This window comes from Macrotis lagotis, chromosome 1, assembly GCF_037893015.1.
Source record: "Macrotis lagotis isolate mMagLag1 chromosome 1, bilby.v1.9.chrom.fasta, whole genome shotgun sequence".
Lineage (NCBI taxonomy): Eukaryota > Metazoa > Chordata > Mammalia > Peramelemorphia > Peramelidae > Macrotis > Macrotis lagotis.
The window spans coordinates 749,019,931-749,039,179 of NC_133658.1; the positions used below are offsets into that span (position 1 = coordinate 749,019,931).

Consider the following 19,249-nt stretch of genomic DNA (forward strand, 5'->3'; position numbering starts at 1 on the left):
CTTTCAAAGTTGATTTGACTTTACAATATTGTTGATACTGTATAAATTGTTTCCCTGGTTGTGCTCACTTCGCTCTATACCAGTTCATACAAGTCTTATCAGGTTTCTATGAAATATTTTCCTTCATCATTTCTTATAGCATAAGAGTATTTTACATCATATTCACCTACTGTAACTTGTTCATCCCCCAATTGATGAGTTTCCTGGTTTCCAGTTCTTTGCCCCCACAAAGTTGCTACACATATCTTTTATACATATGGGGTCTTTCATCTCTTTTTTGATCTCTTTCTGGCACAAACCAAGTAATGGAATTGCTGGGTCAAAGAGTTTGAACAAATTAAAAGCTTCTGAAGCATAGTTCCAAATTGCTTTCTAGAATGGCTGGACTAGTTCATAACTCTTCCTTTTTTAAAAAATTTATTCTGAACTTGAGAAATAAAATAAACATTTCTATAACATAATAGAATGAATAGAAAAAATTATTGTACATAAACTGCAAATCTATTATGTACAACTTGCTATTCCTTTTAAATATATAAAATTATGTAACTTTCTTCTTTTCCCCTTTTCTTTCCTCCTTTCCTACCAGAGATGATTATCAATAAACACATATATGTGTATATATATATTTAAAATCATTCTATCCATACTTTTTTATCATCAGACTTTTCTCTAAATGCAGAGAGTATGTTCTTTGTAGTTAATTTGAGTTTTTATAATAGCCAAAATGACTTGGTCACTGAAAGTTGTTTTTAAAACAATATTATTGCTATTGTATACATTCTTAAAACAATATTGCTGTTCCTGTATACATTCTTTTTATACTGCTCATTTTGCTCATCATTATTTTGTGCAAGTTAATATGAATGTTTTCCCATAGATTGCCCAACATTTGTCATTATATTTTTGTGGTTGTTTTGCTATTAGTAGGAAGAATTTTGAAGTCAGTTAGTGGGCTCAGTGGATGGAACACTGAGCCTGGAGTTAGGAAGACCTGTGTTCAAATTTGACCTTTTAGTAGCTCTGTGACCCTGGGCAAGTCATTTAACCTCTGTTTGCTTTAATCTAAGGGAGAAGGAAATGGTAAACCACTCCAATATCTTTTTTTTAGGATTTTTTTTGCAAGGCAATGGGGTTAAGTGACTTGCCCAAGGCCACACAGCTAGGTAATGATTAAGTGTCTAAGACTGAATTTGAACTCAGGTGCTCCTGACTCCAGGGCCGGTGCTCTATCCACTGTGCCACCTAGCTGCCCCCACTCCAATATCTTTACCAAGAAAACCCCATGGATAGTATTGTCATGATTTGAAATATGATCCTTGAGCTCCTGAAGAATCAGAAATCACTGAATAACAGTGACATGTGAAACAATTTTTTTTATTTTGTATTTCTCTAATTATTAGTTATTTAGAACATTTTTCCTTCCTATTCATATACTTTTTGACCATTTATCAATTGGAAACTGGCTCTGTGTCTGTTTTCCCATCTCCCTCAGACTAAATAAGAGCAAATCATTAGTCTATCTTGGTAGGCTTTCCTGGGAATTCTTTATCTCACTAAAATCACTTTAAAATGGCCCAGTCCTGGGTAAAAAAAAAAACAGGACTAATATTTGCACAGTCTACTTCCTAGGACTGAGAGAAATCTAAAACACCGTCAAATATTGATATTAATACTGCAAACAGCAAGCTCTTAAAATGTTAGTTGATTGGCTGAATGAATTAAGCAATCGCAATAAAGTGTTGTTTTGCAATGTAGTGTTGGGTTCTGGAAATTCATTTTCCATTTTCTTTTCATTTTTGCAAGGCAATGGGGTTCAGCGGCTTGCCCAAGGCCACACAGCTAGGTCATTATTAAGGGTCCGAGGCCGGGTTTGAGCTTCCAGGGCCGGAGCTCTCTCCACCCTGGCCACGGAGGTGCTGCAGGGGTCTGGAAATTTAAAGAGGGAAAAACGCCAGTCCTGGGCGGGCCCCGCAGCTCCTCCACTGGGCCCGCTTGGGCAGTGGGCGGGCGGCGGGGCGGGGCTCTGAGGCGGCGGGGCGGGGCGGGGCGCTGAGGCGGCGGGGCGGGGGTGGGGCGGGGCGCTGAGGCGGCGGGGCGGGGCGGGGCGGCGCGGCGGCTGCGAGGCGGCGGCCGGGACGCTAGAGGGCGGTGGAACGAGAGCGGCGGCTGCGGCGGCTCCGGCGGCCCGGTCCCGCTCCCAGCCTGCACCTCGCCGCAGCGGCGCCCTCCCGGAGGCCCGAGGCTGGCGCGCTGCCCGGCGGCCCGCCGCGAGCCCGGGGAGCAGGGCTGGGCGTTGGAGCGGGGCCGCCCCGGCGCCCCGGCCGGGCCAGCCCTCCCGCGAACGAGCCGGCCGAGGCCTGCCCGCAGGGTGAGGAGCTGCCGGGCCCCGCCCCCGCGCGCTGAGATGCCGGGCCCGCCCAGGCCCTGAGCGCCCGCGCGCCGGGCGCGGCGGGGGATGCAGGCCCGGCCCGGGGCCGCGGCCCCGCTGCCCGGCGGCCGGAAGCTGCTGGCCCTGGCGGCCGGGCTGGCCTGGCTGCTGCTGCTCCACCTCCTGGTCGACGTCTGGCTGCTGGGCCTCGTGTCGCTGCTGCTGCTGGCGCTGGGGGGCTGGGCGGGCTCGCGCGCCGTGGCGGGGGCCGGGGGCCGCCTGCACCTGGAGCGCTTCGTCCGGCTGGCCGGCTGCCCCGGCGGCGGCGGCGGCGCCGAGGCCCGCGGCCGGCTGGAGCGCGAGATCGAGCGCACCGTGCAGAAGGTCGTCCGGGACTTCGTGTCCTCGTGGCACCGCGGCCTGAGCCGCGAGCCGGCCTTCGAGGAGGAGGTGCGCGCGGCCATGCTGGGCATGGCGCGGGAGCTGCGGCGGAGGATGGCGCGCGTGGACCGCCGGGCGCTGAGCCGCCGCGTCCTGGCGCTCTGCGGCCGCCACCTGCAGGGCTACCTGCGGGCCCGGGAGGCGGCGGGGCCCCGCGGCGCCCGGCCCGAGCCCGCGCGCCTCTGGGAGGCCTACGGCGCCGCCGCCGCCGCGCACCCGGCCCTGCGCGGCCCGGGCGCCGAGCTGCGCTACGCCCGCGCCGCCGTGGACCGCGCGCTGCAGGGGCTGACGCCCGCGCCCCACCTGAGGACGCGGACGGGCCGCTACCTGGTGGTGGAGCTGCTGGCCTGCAACGTGCTGCTGCCGCTGGTGGCCAAGATGTCGGACCCGGACTGGATCCACCTGGCGCTGGTGGGCGTCTTCTCCAAGGCGGGCCCGGCGCGCCCGGCGGAACCCGCCCCGCCCCCCGTGCCCAGGGCCTTGCCGCTGGCCGGGCCCCCGGAGGAGCCCGCGGAGGAGCGGAGCCCCGCCCCGGCGCCCCCGAGGCCGGAGGAGGGCGGCCCGGGCCTGCCCCGGCCCCCGGACGCGCGGGGGCCCCTCTTCGTGTGCGAGGACGCGGAGCTGGACTCGCCGCTCTCGGACGCGGGCAGAGACGCAGAGGCGCCCGGGCCGGTGACTCCCGGCGACCTCGCCGAGCGGCTGCAGGACGCGCTGGCCGCGCTGACCGCGCCGGTGGGCGCCGCGCTGACCGCGCCGGAGCCCGAGGCGCCCGAGGCTGAGCCCCGGCCGGAGGCCGCCGCGGGCCTGTTGGCCTCCATGCTCAAGCCCTGCCCAGAAATCCAGATCAACCCGGCAGAGAAGGAAGAGGAAGGAGACCCGGCCTCGCCGGCACCTCTGCTGGACGGACCAGAGAGAGCCTGTCTCCCTCGGCCTTCGTGCCTGGAGAGGGATTTCAGCAATGGGGTCAGCCCCCTGGACCCCAGCCTGCCCCAGGGTTTGCTCTCCTCCTCCCCAACGGGTCCCCTGAGCTCAGCCACCTTCAGCTTTGAGCCCCTCAGCAGCCCCGACGGCCCGGTTGTCATTCAAAACCTGCGCATCACTGGGACCATCACAGCACGGGAGCATAGCGGGACCAGCTTCCATCCCTATACTCTCTACACGGTGAAGGTAAAGGGGTCGGAGTCATGGGTGTAGCTCATTCACCGGGAGCTTTGAGGGGAAAGTTAACATTCTTGCATGGGAAAGTCTGGAAACACTCAGTTATTGGTTTTTAGTTCAATAAGATCACATGGGAAGGGTTTCACGTCAACTTTTAGTCCAGAGCAAGGCTGACACGCTGCTCATCCAGTTGCTCTGGCAGATTGTCATATTAATCTAAAAAATAGAATTAGAAAGGTAAATCTGCAGCTGACCCGACCAACATCACCAGATTGCAAAGAAAAATTTTAAAAATTAGCTATTCTGGGGCTGCTAGATGGCACAGCGGCCTTGGAGTCAGGAGGACCTGAGTTTAAATATAGCTTCAGACACTTAATAATTACCTAGCTATGTGGCCTTGGGCAAGCCACTTAAGCCCATTGCCTCGCAAAAACAAACAAACAAAAAAAGCTATTCTTTTAAATTATATCTTCCACTATTCTATTAGCATAGATAATCAAGAATTGACTGTACAAAGCAGCATTAAAACCACCCCATACTTTGAAAAGGAAGACATAATTGTAATTTTGCGCAGGTGAAATGCTTCTGGTTTTGTTCACACTTTATATTATAAACTTAAAACATTTGTGCTATGTCTAAATACAAATTGTCTTGACTTAGTAAACATGGGTGCCTGCTTCAAGTATCATCTGCACCAATGCATTAATTATATGGCAGTCCCTTTAACTCCCTGGGGTAGTGACTCCCAGATTTATACAACCAACTCTCACCTCTCTCCTGAGCAGCCCCACACCACTCAGTTAATAAGTATATTGATAATTAATAAATAATTACTTTATGCTAAATTTTGTGCTAAGCACCAAGAATATAAAGAAAGGCAAAACCACAGTGACTGTCCTCAAGAAGCTTACTTTTTAATTGGGGAGATAACAAGCAAACAGTTTAAACAGAAGGTACTAGGAAGGAAGAAAGCTAGAAGAAAGGGAGTAGGAATGCCTATCTCTAGAAAATAAGATTTGAGCTAAGTCTTGAAGGAAGCTAAGAGGTTAAGATGAGTAGAGAGAGCATTTCATTTAATGGAAAGATGGAATAAAGGACAACCAGTGAAAATGCCTCCTTGTTTGAGGTCAGTGTGCCTGTGGAGAGGGAGGTATAAGAAAACGAAAGCTAGGAAGGCTAGAAAGGCATCACCACCTTACATGCTGGTTGTATCCATCTCAGTGTGCCATAGGCAGTCCAAAGTCAGTATATCTAAAATAAAATTCATTATTATTTTTTCCTATACTGACCATCCACATAATTTTCTATTTCAGTTGAGGACATCACCATTTTTCCAGTCACTAAGGTTCAAAACCTTAGAACCACTTCTCTCACACAAGACTATGTTAAATCACGTGCCAAGTTTCATTGATTCTATCTCTACATCTCTCAGTTATGTTCACTCTAGTTCATTTTTTTCAACCCTGCCTAGACTACTGAGATTGCTGCCTAACTCCTCATTTCCAGGGTCTCCTCTCTTCCATCCAACCTTCACAAAGCTGTCAAAATAATCTTATAATACAGTTGGAGCCATGTCACTCCCCTGCTCAAAAAGCTTCTATGGCTCCTCATTGTTTTTAGGATTAAAATACAAAATTTGTTGCCACTTAAAGAACTTTATAACCTGGCTCTAGCCTGTGTACTCTTGGTTACAGCCAAAGTGGCCAGCTATTCTTTCCATAAAATGTTCTCTCCCCCACCCCCACTTCAGTGTCTATATGAAATGGCCATGTCTGGAATGTTCCACCTCAACTTCTAGAAACTCTAGCATCCTTCAAAACTCAACATCTGACTTACCTCCCCATAACAGGTCTTCCCTGAATTTCCCAACTATTAGTGCTCTTTTTTTTTTTAACCTAAAATTACTTTGTATTCACTTATTGTAGGTATATGTGTTATTTCCCCCAGTAGAATATAAGCTCTATGGAGATCAGTGTTTTGTTCTTGTCTATGTATCTCCAGGACCCAGTGAATCAAGAGCTCACCTGTGAGGCATGGTATGAGTTCAAGTTTTGGCAAATCACTTGATCTCTAGGTATCCTGGGCAACATTCCTTAGACCCTAAATTGCAAAGAAGATGCTGACCTGCATCAGTAGAAGAAATGTCCTATATCTGGGAATTCTCTCTACTAAGAAGATCACAGATTTAGTCCTTTTCCCTTTCCCCTGCCCCTAAATACTTGTTAAATTTAATATAATTAAAGGCTGTAGATACAGCAAAGCAACCTTTTATCACTCCAATCAAAATTCCAGGATTGGGTATCCAAGAATAAAGTAATTAATAAGGCCAAAAACCACAATTTATCGTTTTTTAGGAATGCTTATTTCGCTAAAGCAAGTCATTCATTCTTTCAACAGTATGAGACAGCTCTTGACAGTGAGAACAGCAGTGGCCTTCAGCAGGTGGCCTACCATACTGTGAATCGTCGCTATCGGGAGTTCCTGAATCTGCAGACCAGACTGGAGGAGAAGCCAGACCTACGGAAGTTCATTAAAAGTCAGGAACCCCAACCTTTTTCCATATTTCCACTCTCATATTTCCTATAATCTCTCCACATCTACCATGATGTCCCAGAAATAGAAAATACCCCACAACTGATTGTCAGTCAACATGTGGGTTGGTTGCATGCCAGTGCTGTTCATGTTCTGTTTCGCAGAGTCCCTGAGTGGGTTTCAGGAGATAGGCAATTTTCCCCCGAAAAGAAGGAATGACTTTTACTCTTGACCAAGTCTTCCTTAACTTCCTCATCCAGAGAGTTTAGAAACTTAAGAATTTTCAAATTTGTACCCAAGCTTGGAAAGTTAAATAGAGTTTGGGGTTGGGAGAATGAGGAGAAGACTATCCCAGCTTTTACTTACCAATTAAGGAACTCATTATCTAGTCAGTATATTATCCAGATGCCATTGGTTTCTTTTTTTCTTTTAGTTTTTGCAAGGCAATGGGCTTAAGTGGCTTGCCCAAGGTCATACAGCTAGGTAATTATTAAGTGTCTGTGGTTGGATTTGAACTCAGGTCCTCTGGACTCCAGGGCCAGTGCTCTATCCACTATACCACCTACCTGCCCCTACATGATAGCATTGATTTCTTTGGGCACTTTGTTAACTCTCTCTGGCCATGGGAAAATCACTTAACCTCTCCAACTTCCTTGTCTTTAAATGAAGCACCCATCTCAAGGGGATAATATCAAGTTAGATAAAATCTCCAAAGCATTCAGTAAGCAGAAAAGAACTCCACTAGTGCCATAGAAAGAACGCTAGATTTGTGAGTAGAAGTTGGAATCCTGACTCTATGTCCACTTATGTGACCTTGTCCAAGTCACCCTTCCCTGAGGTGAGTTTCCTTATCTGTAAAAAGAAAGGGTCAGATATGATTTCCCTCTTGTCACATTCAATTTGGATCAATGTATACCATGGAAATAATGTATAGACTGGCAAATTGCCTTCTGTGGGGGGATGGGGGGAGGGAAGCAAGATTAGGGGGAAAATTGCAAAGCTCAAAATAAATAAAATCTTTAGAAAAAATTAAAAAGAAATGGTCAGCCTGGATGATCTCCAAGATCCTTTCTACCTCTAAATCCATTATTCTAGATTAGCTATTAGTCTTTTCTTCCTCAACCTCCATTTCAGCTTTTATATTTCTACTTCACTGAAGATAAGAGGGAGTAGTGAAAATAAATTGGCTATTTCTGTGACCCAAAGCCCAAAGCACAAGGGCAGCTAAAGAGGGATAAATTAGGAAGAGTCCACCTGAGAGGCAGATTCAAGGCCAGCCTCTAATGCATACTGCCTTGAGGTCAAAACACTTAACTTTTGAGTGCTCTATGCAACTTCCTAAGGCAAGGGTTTTTAAGTTGGGTCTTGTGAATTTTTTAAAATTAGTCTTTATCAACTCTGTTAATATAATTGGTTTCTTTTTTAATTCTATGTGTTTTTATGAATTTAAAAACGTTATTCTCAGAAGGGGTTCATAGGCTTGACAGGTCTTCAAAGGGGAGCCATGGCATAAATAAGGTACAGAGTCCCTGACCTAAGACAGTCAGTAGCAGATCCATGTGGTTAGAGGAAGTCCCAACCCCTAGAAGTTCTTTTGCTGATGAAATGAGTCCCTGATCTCTGAGGAACAAGGCTAAAACAAAACAGCACTTAAATGAGTTTTAGATTCATCTCTAAATTTCAGTTATATACGATTGTTGTTACCCATAAATACCAGAGGTAGGCTCTGTGTAATACTCAGTTCTATAGCCAGATTTCCTTATTCCTCTCTATTATGTGAATAAAAGTCCCAGGGGAGAAATAATCTGTTTTCTTCTGAGATTGTTGCAATATATACATACATATATATATATATATATATATATATAGTATATATATATATATATATATATATGTATATGTATATATATATAATGTTTATGAACAAAGGGAGCACTGAATAAATATTTGTTTTAATAAATGTATATCGGAAATGATTATTGTTTTCTTAGATGTGAAGGGTCCCAAAAAGCTCTTTCCTGATCTTCCATTTGGAAACATGGACAGTGACAGGGTAGAAGCCCGAAAGAGTCTTCTAGAGTCATTCCTGAAGGTTGGTGATTTTTCTCCCATTTTTCCCCCAAAGCATACAAGTCACAGCTGCTCTCCCAAGATGGGCAGTACTGAGAACAGCCTAACACTGATCTCTTGTTTTTGCAGCAACTGTGTGCCATCCCTGAGATTGCCAACAGTGAAGAAGTACAAGAGTTTCTGGCTCTCAATACAGATGCTCGAATAGCCTTTGTCAAGAAACCTTTCATGGTCTCAAGAATAGACAAGGTACCAATGGGGCAAATGTTCCCAGACTCAGTCTGAGTCTGTCAGTGTTGAGTCTGGAGAGCCAGTGGTCAAAACAGTGGAGAGAGGTGGATCCTCAATACTGTGGAGAAGTAAATAGAGTTACTGGGCTTGGAGTGAGGAAGAATGAGTTCAAATCCTATCTCCTACACATACTGATATATGGCTCTGGGCAAGTCACTTAGATCTCTGTGCCTCAGTGTCTTCATCTGTAAAATGAGGGGGTTGATGTGATAGCTACTCTTCATTCAGATCTAGAACTGTGATTCTGTAATCTCAGTTATTATCACTTAGCTGTACTGTTTTTGAATGAGTCACCATTGTTCTAAGGATCCTAGTATTCTAGATTAGATTTAAGTCTGAATCTAAGAGATCTCAGGATCAGTGACTCTAGAAATAGCCAACATGTGGCCCACAACTTTCCTGAAAGCTGCCCAAACTAGATGAAAATGAACTTAGGAAATATCTAACACAATGAATGAAATTTCAATCAAATATGAGATACTATTTAAAAAAGGACAACTAGGTGGTACAGTGGTTAGAGCACCAGGCCTGTAGTCAGGAAGGCTGGCTCCTGAGAGCAATTTTGATCTCAGACACTTATGAGTTGTGTGACTATGAGCAGGTCATTTAAACCTTTTTTCTCAGTTTTCTCACCTGTAAAATGAGCTGGAGAAGGAAATAGCAAACCATCCCAATAGCCTGCCCCTCCAAATAGTGAGATAGTGGGGTTCCAGATGGTTGGACACACCTGAATCGTGACAATATTAATATATGATTTTCTAAGTCAATATGTGACTCACAAGGAATTTTATGTGTAGTTTAGTGAACCCCTTTGCTATTTAAGTTTGACACCACTAATGTTCAATTCCTTCAATCTAGAGGAAGAAAACTGAAGGATCAGCAATTCACCCAAGGTGGGGTAAATGGCAGAGCCATGAATTCAAACAAGAGCTTCTGATTTCAAGCCTAGAATGTCATTCATTGAACCAAGTATAGGGACTATAATTTTTGTCTGTTTACATGGAGAATATTAATTAGAATGAGATGACCTTCATGATGGTACAGGGGAAAGCCTGCTGATTTTTGAAGCATAGGATCTGGACATTAACACTTACCTATCTGACCTTGGGGCTTAATCTTCTTTTGCCTTAGTTCTCATCTGTACAAGGAAGGAATTAAGCAAAAAGATTCTGGATCTATGATCTCACAATCCTATAGTCAGTTTTTACCTCACACAAAGAGCCATGCTATCCCATTCCAGAGGCCTTCTTTGTGGCCACAGGAATGTTAATCATTATTTAGATCTAGGGAAAAACAAACCATTTCATAGAGATGATTAGGAAGACCCAATTGTGCATATTGTGGTGGTGTTTCACTATGAGAGTATTTAGAAGTGTTTGGAGACATATTGTTCATTTTGGCTTTCTCTTCTGGACCATTTCCCAAATTTGTGAATCATTTCCTCTTGCCACACACTTTTACATAGTTCCTAAAGTGGTCTTCCCATTCAAAACCCAGCGAGGTATTTTCAAAATAAAACTTTTTTCATTAAAAAAAATTATGAGGGAGGCTAGGTGGTGTAGTAGATAAAGCACCGGCCTTGGAGTCAGGAGTACCTGGGTTCAAATCCGGTCTCAGACACTTAATAATTACCTAGTTGTGTGGCCTTGGGCAAGAGACTTAACCCCATTGCCTTGCAAAAAACAAAAACAAAAAAAAAAACCTAAAAAACATTATGAAGGGGGGCAGCTAGGTGGCACAGTGGATAGAGCACCTGCCCTGGAGTCAGGAGTACCTGAGTTCAAATCTGGCCTCAGACACTTAATAATTACCTAGCTGTGTGGCCTTGGGCAAGCCACTTAACCCCCATTGCCCTGCAAAAAAAAAAAAAATGAAAAAAAAGGGAAATATCTAGTCCAGGAGGCTGGACTTCTAGTCAGGAAAACCTATAATCAAATCCTTCCCCAAACACCTGCCATGTGATTATGAAGAGATAAATCCTTCCTCTCTCTGAACCTTAGTTTCTTCATCTATAAAATGAGGACTATCGTACTTGTAATGCTCAGATCTCACAGCAGTTTCATAGATCAAACAAGATAATCTAAGTTAGGCACTTTGTAAACTCTGAAGTAATATATAGGTACACACACACATATGTGTGTGTCTGTGTGTGTATAGAAAGCTTTCTCATCAATAATAAGAGTAATTCATTCTCTCTCTCTCTCTCTCTCTCTCTCTCTCTTTCTCTCATGCTAGACCTGAAGTAAGGAAGACTCATCTTCCAAACTCAAATTTGGACCTCAGATATTTACTAGCTGTGTGACTCTGGGCAAGCCACTTAACCCTTTTTGCCTCCATTTCTTATCTATAAAATAAGCAAATAACAAATAACTCCAGTATCTTTGCCAAGAAAATCCCAAGAACCCCTCATCACAAGTGAAACAACTGGACAACAGCAAAATATCATAGACAATAAGAATTATAGATGATCTATACCATTAATAGTAAGAGCAATCAATAAGTCACATATATTATGTATTATATAAACTAATATGTAACATTTTAGATATATAAATCATCAGTTTATATATAAATCATACATGTATCAATTTATGTGTATGAATTCTTTTTATATCTCAGTTTATATATGCATCATTTATATACATGCAAATGTGTATAAATCATATACATACATGTATATGTCATATATGTAAATTGTATATACGTGTGTGTGTGTATATATAGAGAGAGATATAGGCCTATCTATAGCTTCATCTATCTCTATAGCTATATGTATGTATATATGAGGAAGTTTTCCTGGGAGGCCATCCTCTCCAGTTTTCATGACTTTTTCAGAAGCGCAAGGCTGTAACATAGATTCTCTGTTCCCATATGTGTTTAGTTTTATTTGTCATGGAATGGCTTTCTCTTCACACAATTCTCTCCATGATGAGACAAATCTATTCATCTCTCTGAACCTCAATCTCATCATCTATAAAATAAGGGCTATCGCACTTGTTATGCTCATATCACACAGCAGTTTCAAAGACCATACAAGATAATATAAGTCAGGTACTTTGTAAACTTTGAAGTAAATTCAGTCTATAACCAATCCACAACCAGAAATTAATTAATAACTTTTTGGATGAGAAGCATTTTGGTAGATCAGGGCATACAAAGACAAAGATGGAGCAGTCTCTGTCTTTAAAGAGTTTATAGAGCAGAGATTCTTAGGTTGAGGTCAGTTGTACCCTAAGGAGTCTATAGTCTCTGAACTTTGAGACAAATCTATTCATCTCTCTGAACCTCAATCTCATCATCTATAAAATAAGGGCTATCGCACTTGTTATGCTCATATCACACAGCAGTTTCAAAGACCATACAAGATAATATAAGTCAGGTACTTTGTAAACTTTGAAGTAAATTCAGTCTATAACCAATCCACAACCAGAAATTAATTCACAACTTTTTGGATGAGAAGCATTTTGGTAGATCAGGGCATACAAAGACAAAGATGGAGCAGTCTCTGTCTTTAAAGAGTTTATAGAGCAGAGATTCTTAGGTTGAGGTCAATTGTTCCCTAAGGAGTCTATAGTCTCTGAACTTAGAGGGGGGAAAATATCACATTTTCTTTGTCTTAGACTCCTTAGTCACTCCTATGGGATGCCTTCTCAAAATAATATTTTTAAATGTATAAATGTATATATGTATAAATGTATATATGTATAAATGTATAAGATAAAATACATAGTATCATTAAGTAAATCAATTAGATTGAATTGCAGTTATCAAAAAAAGATCATAGAACTAGGTTAAGAACCCCATGATCTAAATGAAATTTAGTATTTCCTTCAAAGGTAATTTTAAAAAACCCAAAATAATATTCTGAGAAGAGTTCTATAGACTTCACTGAAGAGGTCCATGACTCAGGAAAAATCCTCTGTTAAAAAGGGAAAGCAATTGTATATAGGAGAGGAAAATAATAAGGGGTTGTTAAGTAACTACTAAGGGCCAGGCACCTATGCTAGGGTACTTTATGCTTTTGGTCCTGACAATAACCTTGGGAGGTTATTAATCCATTTTGCAGTTGAGAAAACTGAAGTAGAGAGGTTTAATTGACTTGCCTAGAGTCATACAGCTAGTATTGTCTGAGATCCATATCTATATCAATATCTATAAATATGGATATTTATAAAAAGATGCAAGGTTTTGTTTTGAAGAAGAGAAGCACTAACTCTTGGGAGGATCAGGAGAAATTTCAGGTAGAAGATACTGAATTTTCAAGAAAGCTAGGGATTTTAAGAATGTTTGTGGATGATGATGCTAACCTCAGCCCTTTGTCCTTTACAGATGGTAGTGAGTGCCATAGTGGATACCATAAAGACTGCATTTCCTCGCTCAGAACCCCAGAGCCCTACAGAAGATCTGAGTGAAGCAGAGACAGATGGCAAGCCTCAGACAGAGGGCAAGAAGAATAAGTAAGACATCTCTTGGTTCCTTGGGACATTGGCCTTGCAGTTGGGCTACCCCCTTGATCCTGACTAAGAGAGCATCCCTGATCCTCAAGAAGGGAAGAAGAGTTACATCAGTCTCTATAAAGTTAATTCTGAAACTGCTAAATGATCAGTGACCCTCCCTCAAAGGGTGGTGGGTGGACAGCAGTGATTGCTTAGTGTGTGTGTGTGTATTTCTGCCAGTATGACATCCATGGTAATCTGGGATTCTTGGTAGGAATGACACTCTAGAATCTGGAGATTTTTCTCCTGTTGTAATTTCCTAGGAGAATGAGAAGATTTCCGTGCTCTCAAAAATAATGTTTAATGTTTGTCTGTCATTTTCAAAGACCATGACATCAGGGAGGTGATACCATGACAAGCATGTGAATTGGATTTGAGTGAGGGGTGCTGTTCTAAGTCACCAGACTCACTTTTCTCCTCCAGCGCCATCTGAGTCCAATGGTCAGATATGAAAAGTCTGCAGAGTCTATTTAATCATATCCCAAATTAAGGATAATTCATTTTGCCAATCTGTGGTTCATTGGGCATTGCCCTAAAAGTATTTGAAGTTCATATCAGCACACAGAGAAACTTGCTCAGGACCCTTGTTTGCTTTACAGACCATGCATGGGCTCTCTCTATAAGCATGATACCTTTAATATCCTTAATGTAGTCAGGAATACAATCAACATACACCTTTGTCATCATAAAGAGATCAATGTCCTTACCTTTTCATTGCCCACACCTGTATTTTATAAGTTCCTAGTGACACCTGAACCAATGACTTTCATCAGGATGCTGGCTCCCTCTCTGGTGACTTTGGGAAGAACTTCTGAGCCAAGGAGGGTAATACAATTTCAGAAATAGTGCCCAACAAATGAGGATATGTTTTCATATCTTTACCCTGTGTCACCTGTCCAGTGTCAAATTCCACTGTCAAATTCAAAGGCATGGGGAAGAACACAGCTCAGTTCAAATGCAACACCCTTCCAGATTCTTGATATGCAATGACTAGCTGTGGTGGAACCAGCAGAGAAATATTGAAGTTTTGCTGTCTTGAGGTCTGTGAGCTAATATGATTGTTGGGGACCAAGATCTCTACCATGTCTTGTCCTATGTTCCTTCTTCTTACAGGTCTAGACTAAGGTTCCCATCTAGCAAAATTGCTCCAGTATTAAATGTGGCTGAATCACATGAGAAGGTCTTATATTGCCTCCCAGAAAGTAATGTGGTAAGAATGGGACTCCTAAGGACCTGCAAGGGTCCATAGCCATTATATTTAACCATGATATCAGAAGTGATTGGAAAATTCCTAAAGATCAGATTGGAGCCGAGTCTCTGAAGCTGAGCATATCTAACATCAGAATCTAATGTCTTGATAAAATGCTTATTTTTCAATGCTTATTTTTCATCTGTTATTTCAATTTGACTGGTTGACTCTTATAAGCATCATAGGCTTATAATAGGAGAGAAGATATAAGGAGGGAAACCAATCCTGGGAGGGGACTGACCATCCTAAGATAAACTACTTAAAGCCTAAGTTTATAATGAATATTAAATGGATCAAATGAGATAGAGAAGTTTTCCTCTCCAGGATGAAGGTAAATTGATATTGGGGTACACTATGACTTAAGTTGACACCAAGGTGGGGAATTGATACATCTGCATTTGATTTCTTGTCCTTCTTTGCTACTATGATTCTCACTACTCACCCACACCAATTGATTTCTCCAGGAGTCAGACATCTTGTCAATCTCTGGGATGGAGTCATTCCTTGAAAAACAGAGCAAGTTCCTGGAAATACAGGCAGAAGAAGCCTTGGGAAAAGATTCTGAGCAGACCCCCAATGAATGTACAGATAATGGCAGTGAGAGCCCCTCAGATAGTGCTGCTTCACCTCCAGAGGAGAGCAACAGTGACCAAGGTAAGTGACCATGCCCTAGCCTCTGAGAGAAGCAGGAGCCAAAATTCTGTCTCATCTATGGATCACTGGCCTTGGACTTTGTGGTTTTCATGTTTCTCCAGAGTGTCTGGAGCTCAGAGGAGATACTTATCTGACTACCATTGTAGACTCAGAGTTAGAAGGGACCTTAGAGTCATCTGTGTCACTCTCCCCCACCTAATTTAAAAATGAGGTAATCAGTACTTATATGCTTGCAAAATTCCTCAAGTTTCTGAGGCTTAGAATGGGTTCACCAGAACTCAAGTTTCCCTTGTAGTAAATGAACCAACCAGGAATCCTACCTGATGCAAAAACAGTTTAAATCTTTGTGATATTATGACCCATGGAATAGACAGATGTGAAGACAGATTTCCAAGACCCAGGCATAGGCAGGGGTATATGTGAAAATCATGTGTTGTGTCTTATGAAAGAATTAGCCACTGAAGTCACAGCGGGGTGGGGGTTGGGGGGGGTGATATCAAACTCAAATAGAAATAGATCCTTGAAGGCCATGTATAGACTTGGAAAAACCATGAATTAACAATATCTATATTTATGGTATTTTAAATATTATGTTAAAATTTCTCAATTACATTGTACTCTGATTCTGAGCCAAAGAGGGTAATACAATTTCAGAAACAGTGCCCAACAAATGAGGATATGTTTTCATATCTTTACCCTGTGTCACCTGTCCAGTGTCAAATTCCACTGTCAAATTCAAAGGCATGGGGAAGAACACAGCTCAGAGTCTTGATATGCAATGACTAGCTGTGGTGGAACCAACAGAAAAATATTGAAGTTTTGCTGTCTTGAGGTCTGTGAGCTAAATATGATTGTTGAGGACCCACAAGTTTTGATATAGTGGACAGAATTTTGGATTAAATCTGAGTAAAAATCCTACCCAAGACACCTACTGACTAGAGGGAATGAGGGCTGCCTGCTCCTGGTGCTGTTCCTGCTGCTGCCCCTGGGCACCTCCCTCCTCACTGGGCAGCATGACAGCTAGGAGATGAGATGCTCAGGTTGGGTTGGGCCACGGAAGGAGAGGAGGCCCAACCCAACCAGGGAAGTGGTCACAGGTCCCTCCCATGAGCCCCGGGTGGGAGCGGACCCTCAGCTCCATATGTTCGAATTCGGGTGGGAGCCCATCGCCGGCCCATCAAATGAGTTATGGGTGCAGAAAGCCTGACACAAGCCGGTGCTAGGTAAATGCTTATTGCTGGCCTTGATAGAGCCATTTGTCTTCACCTGCTCCTTTTCCCTTTCCCTTTCCCTTTTTGGTTCCACCACGCAGTAAGCACTCTGGGCCACAAGGGGGCAGCTCCAGACCCCGGCTTAGAATGCTGCCCAGATTGCATTAGGCCATCAGAGTCTGAATGGGGGGCCTCCTCAGGAACCACTGTCCAGCCCAGAATCTAACAGCCTCCCCATAGAGGAAGGCCGTGCCCTTGTCAGTCCCCACCCTTCCTTGGAGTCCAGCTCCAGAGCATGAAGTCTAGAGCCTGGGGAGGCAGGGGAAGCCATAGCCCAGTCTGAACAGCAAAGAAACAATCCACGGGAGTGGTCCAAGGAAATTCCAGCCCCTGCCTTCAAGCTGGGAACCAGAGCTTCTTTCAGGGCTCCAGTTCCCCTGTTCGTGAAATGCCATCAGAGCTGTCAGACACATAGCCCTCCCACAAACTCCTGAGAGCCCAGACATTTTATATACATGTGCACCCACACAAGCAGACCAGATGACTACTGCTGATACTACCAGTCCTTCAAAGAATAAATTATATTATTTAACAAAATAAATAAAAATACCATTGAAACATAGATAATATCACATTTTAAAGCTGAGTCAATGTGCAGCCCACCAATATCTTTATGTATGGAGTTGTTGCTGATGATGATGTCAACACTGTTATTGTTGATAAGTCATTTTGGTAGTGTTTGACTCTTTGTGATCCCATTTGGGGTCTTCTTGGCAAAGACATTGGAGTGGTTTGCCATTTCCTTATCTGACTCACATTTACAGATGAGGAAACTGAGGCCAACAGATGTGAGTGATTTGCCCGTGGTCAATCAGCTGTAAGTATCTGAGGCTACATTTAAACTCAGGTCTTCTTGACTCCAGATCTGGCACTCTCTCCACCTACCCCCCCCCCCAGATGCCTGTGCAGGGGATAGTATCCCCCATTTCTACGTGATTTTGATATCGCTGACCTAGATGACCTCTGGGGGTCCCTTCCAGCTATAAAGCTATGATCCTGTAATCCTTAACAGATCTAAAATTCTATGGTCCTTCTAGTTATGTCTAGCCAATTGTAGAATCATCTATAGGCTAGAAAACTGGGGAAATCAGGTCAATTCTGGGACCAACCTATAGGAGCAAGACCTCACTGAACAGTCTAGAATGCCCATGGAAGTCTATACCAAAGGGGATAATACATATACACTCTTCCTAGGGTATATCTGAAATCCTAGATACTCTGAGACTCTTGCTAGGCTAATTGGAGATGACTTGAGACCATTCTGAACAGCACAGAATAACCATGTCTAGGCTCCTAGCACATTAGCTCGGGGAGCTTGCTTACTTTTGACCATCAACCAGTCCACGCGTGTCTCTAAGAGGGATCAGGAATCATAAATTTCTATTTTACTGAAAGGGAGAATAGAAAGGATCAAAATGAACTGTGCCCTTCCTAATTCTAGACTAAAATACTGAATCCCAAGCCTGTGAGTTTATAAAGTAGTGGTTCCCTACCATTATATTATCAAAGCAATTTTCTCTAGTTGGGTCTTCCTCCAAAGGTACCGTGGTACAGTGGAAAGAGCACTGGAATCAGAAGACCTGGTTTCAAATCCCATCTCTGCCCCTTTACCAGCTGCAATTTGATGTAAGTGACTTAACCCCATAGTTCTATTTCCTTTTGTAAAGTGAGGGGCTTAGACTAGATGGCCTCTGAGACTCCTGACTTTAGAACTATGATCCTATGACATTCCACCAGCCCTGGGAAGGGACAAGGAGAATAGTAGAGGAAGAATTTCACTGACACCATTCAAGTTGTGGCCTTTCTGTATCAGAGAAATGACTTCTCCACAGCTGGAGCTATCCAAAAATGGAAAGCACTTTCCAAGCAAGTGATGAACTTCCTATCACTGATGGTCTTCAAGGAGAAACAAGATGACTTCATGGGAATGCTACAGTAGGAATTTTTTTCCTTTCAGATTCAAGTCTGAGATTCTTTGACTCTGAGACACATGATTCCTTTCCTCACAGTGCTATCTAAGCATGTAGAATATATATATATATACATATATATATATATATATGTATATATATATATATACCCCCTAAGCATATAGAATATAGACCCTAAAAATACAATAATAGACAATATATAGACATATATTACATTACATATAACAAATACTATTATGTTATTAAATATATTAGATATAAACTTTAGCTTAAAGCACTGCACATTAAAATATAATTGAATTATATAACAAAATAGTTAAAACACAGTAAAACAGATAATATTACATTTTAAAACTGAGTCAATGAATACAACACTGGCCCTGGAGTCAGGAAGACCTGAGTTCAAATTTAACCTCAGATACTTATGTGATTCTGGGCAAGTCATTTAACCCCAATAGCCACAAAAAAACTGAGTTAATATTCAGCCCACAAATATCATTATGTATGAAGTTGTTTAGGTCAACTCTTTGTGACTTTGTGTGTGTGTGTGTGTGTGTCTATGTGTCTGTGTGAGAGAGAGAGAGAAAACACTTTCAAGCTAGCAGAGTACTTTATAAACAATACCTCATTTTTATCCTCATAACAGCCCTAGGAAGTAGATGTTAATATTATTGTTTCATTTTGATTGAGGAGGAAACTGAAACAAAGGTTAAGTGACTTGTCTAGGATTACATAGTAAGTGTCTGGGGTAGAATTTGAACTCTGGTCTTCCTGATTCCAAGTCC

The 19,249-nt window shown here is 43.1% G+C and overlaps 1 protein-coding gene across 1 annotated transcript in view; it reads left to right on the top strand.

Moving 5' to 3' along the window:
• The first annotated feature begins 2,458 nt into the window (after positions 1 to 2,458).
• Positions 2,459 to 19,249, top strand: part of SNX19 (sorting nexin 19) — a 67,713-nt gene continuing 50,922 nt past the window's right edge. Inside the window, exons 1-7 of the mRNA XM_074213407.1 lie at positions 2,459 to 3,979; positions 6,368 to 6,506; positions 8,494 to 8,594; positions 8,702 to 8,821; positions 13,193 to 13,320; positions 14,473 to 14,569; positions 15,073 to 15,262. Coding sequence (XP_074069508.1) covers positions 2,459 to 3,979; positions 6,368 to 6,506; positions 8,494 to 8,594; positions 8,702 to 8,821; positions 13,193 to 13,320; positions 14,473 to 14,569; positions 15,073 to 15,262 — 2,296 coding nt within the window. The remainder of the gene's footprint in view (positions 3,980 to 6,367; positions 6,507 to 8,493; positions 8,595 to 8,701; positions 8,822 to 13,192; positions 13,321 to 14,472; positions 14,570 to 15,072; positions 15,263 to 19,249) is intronic.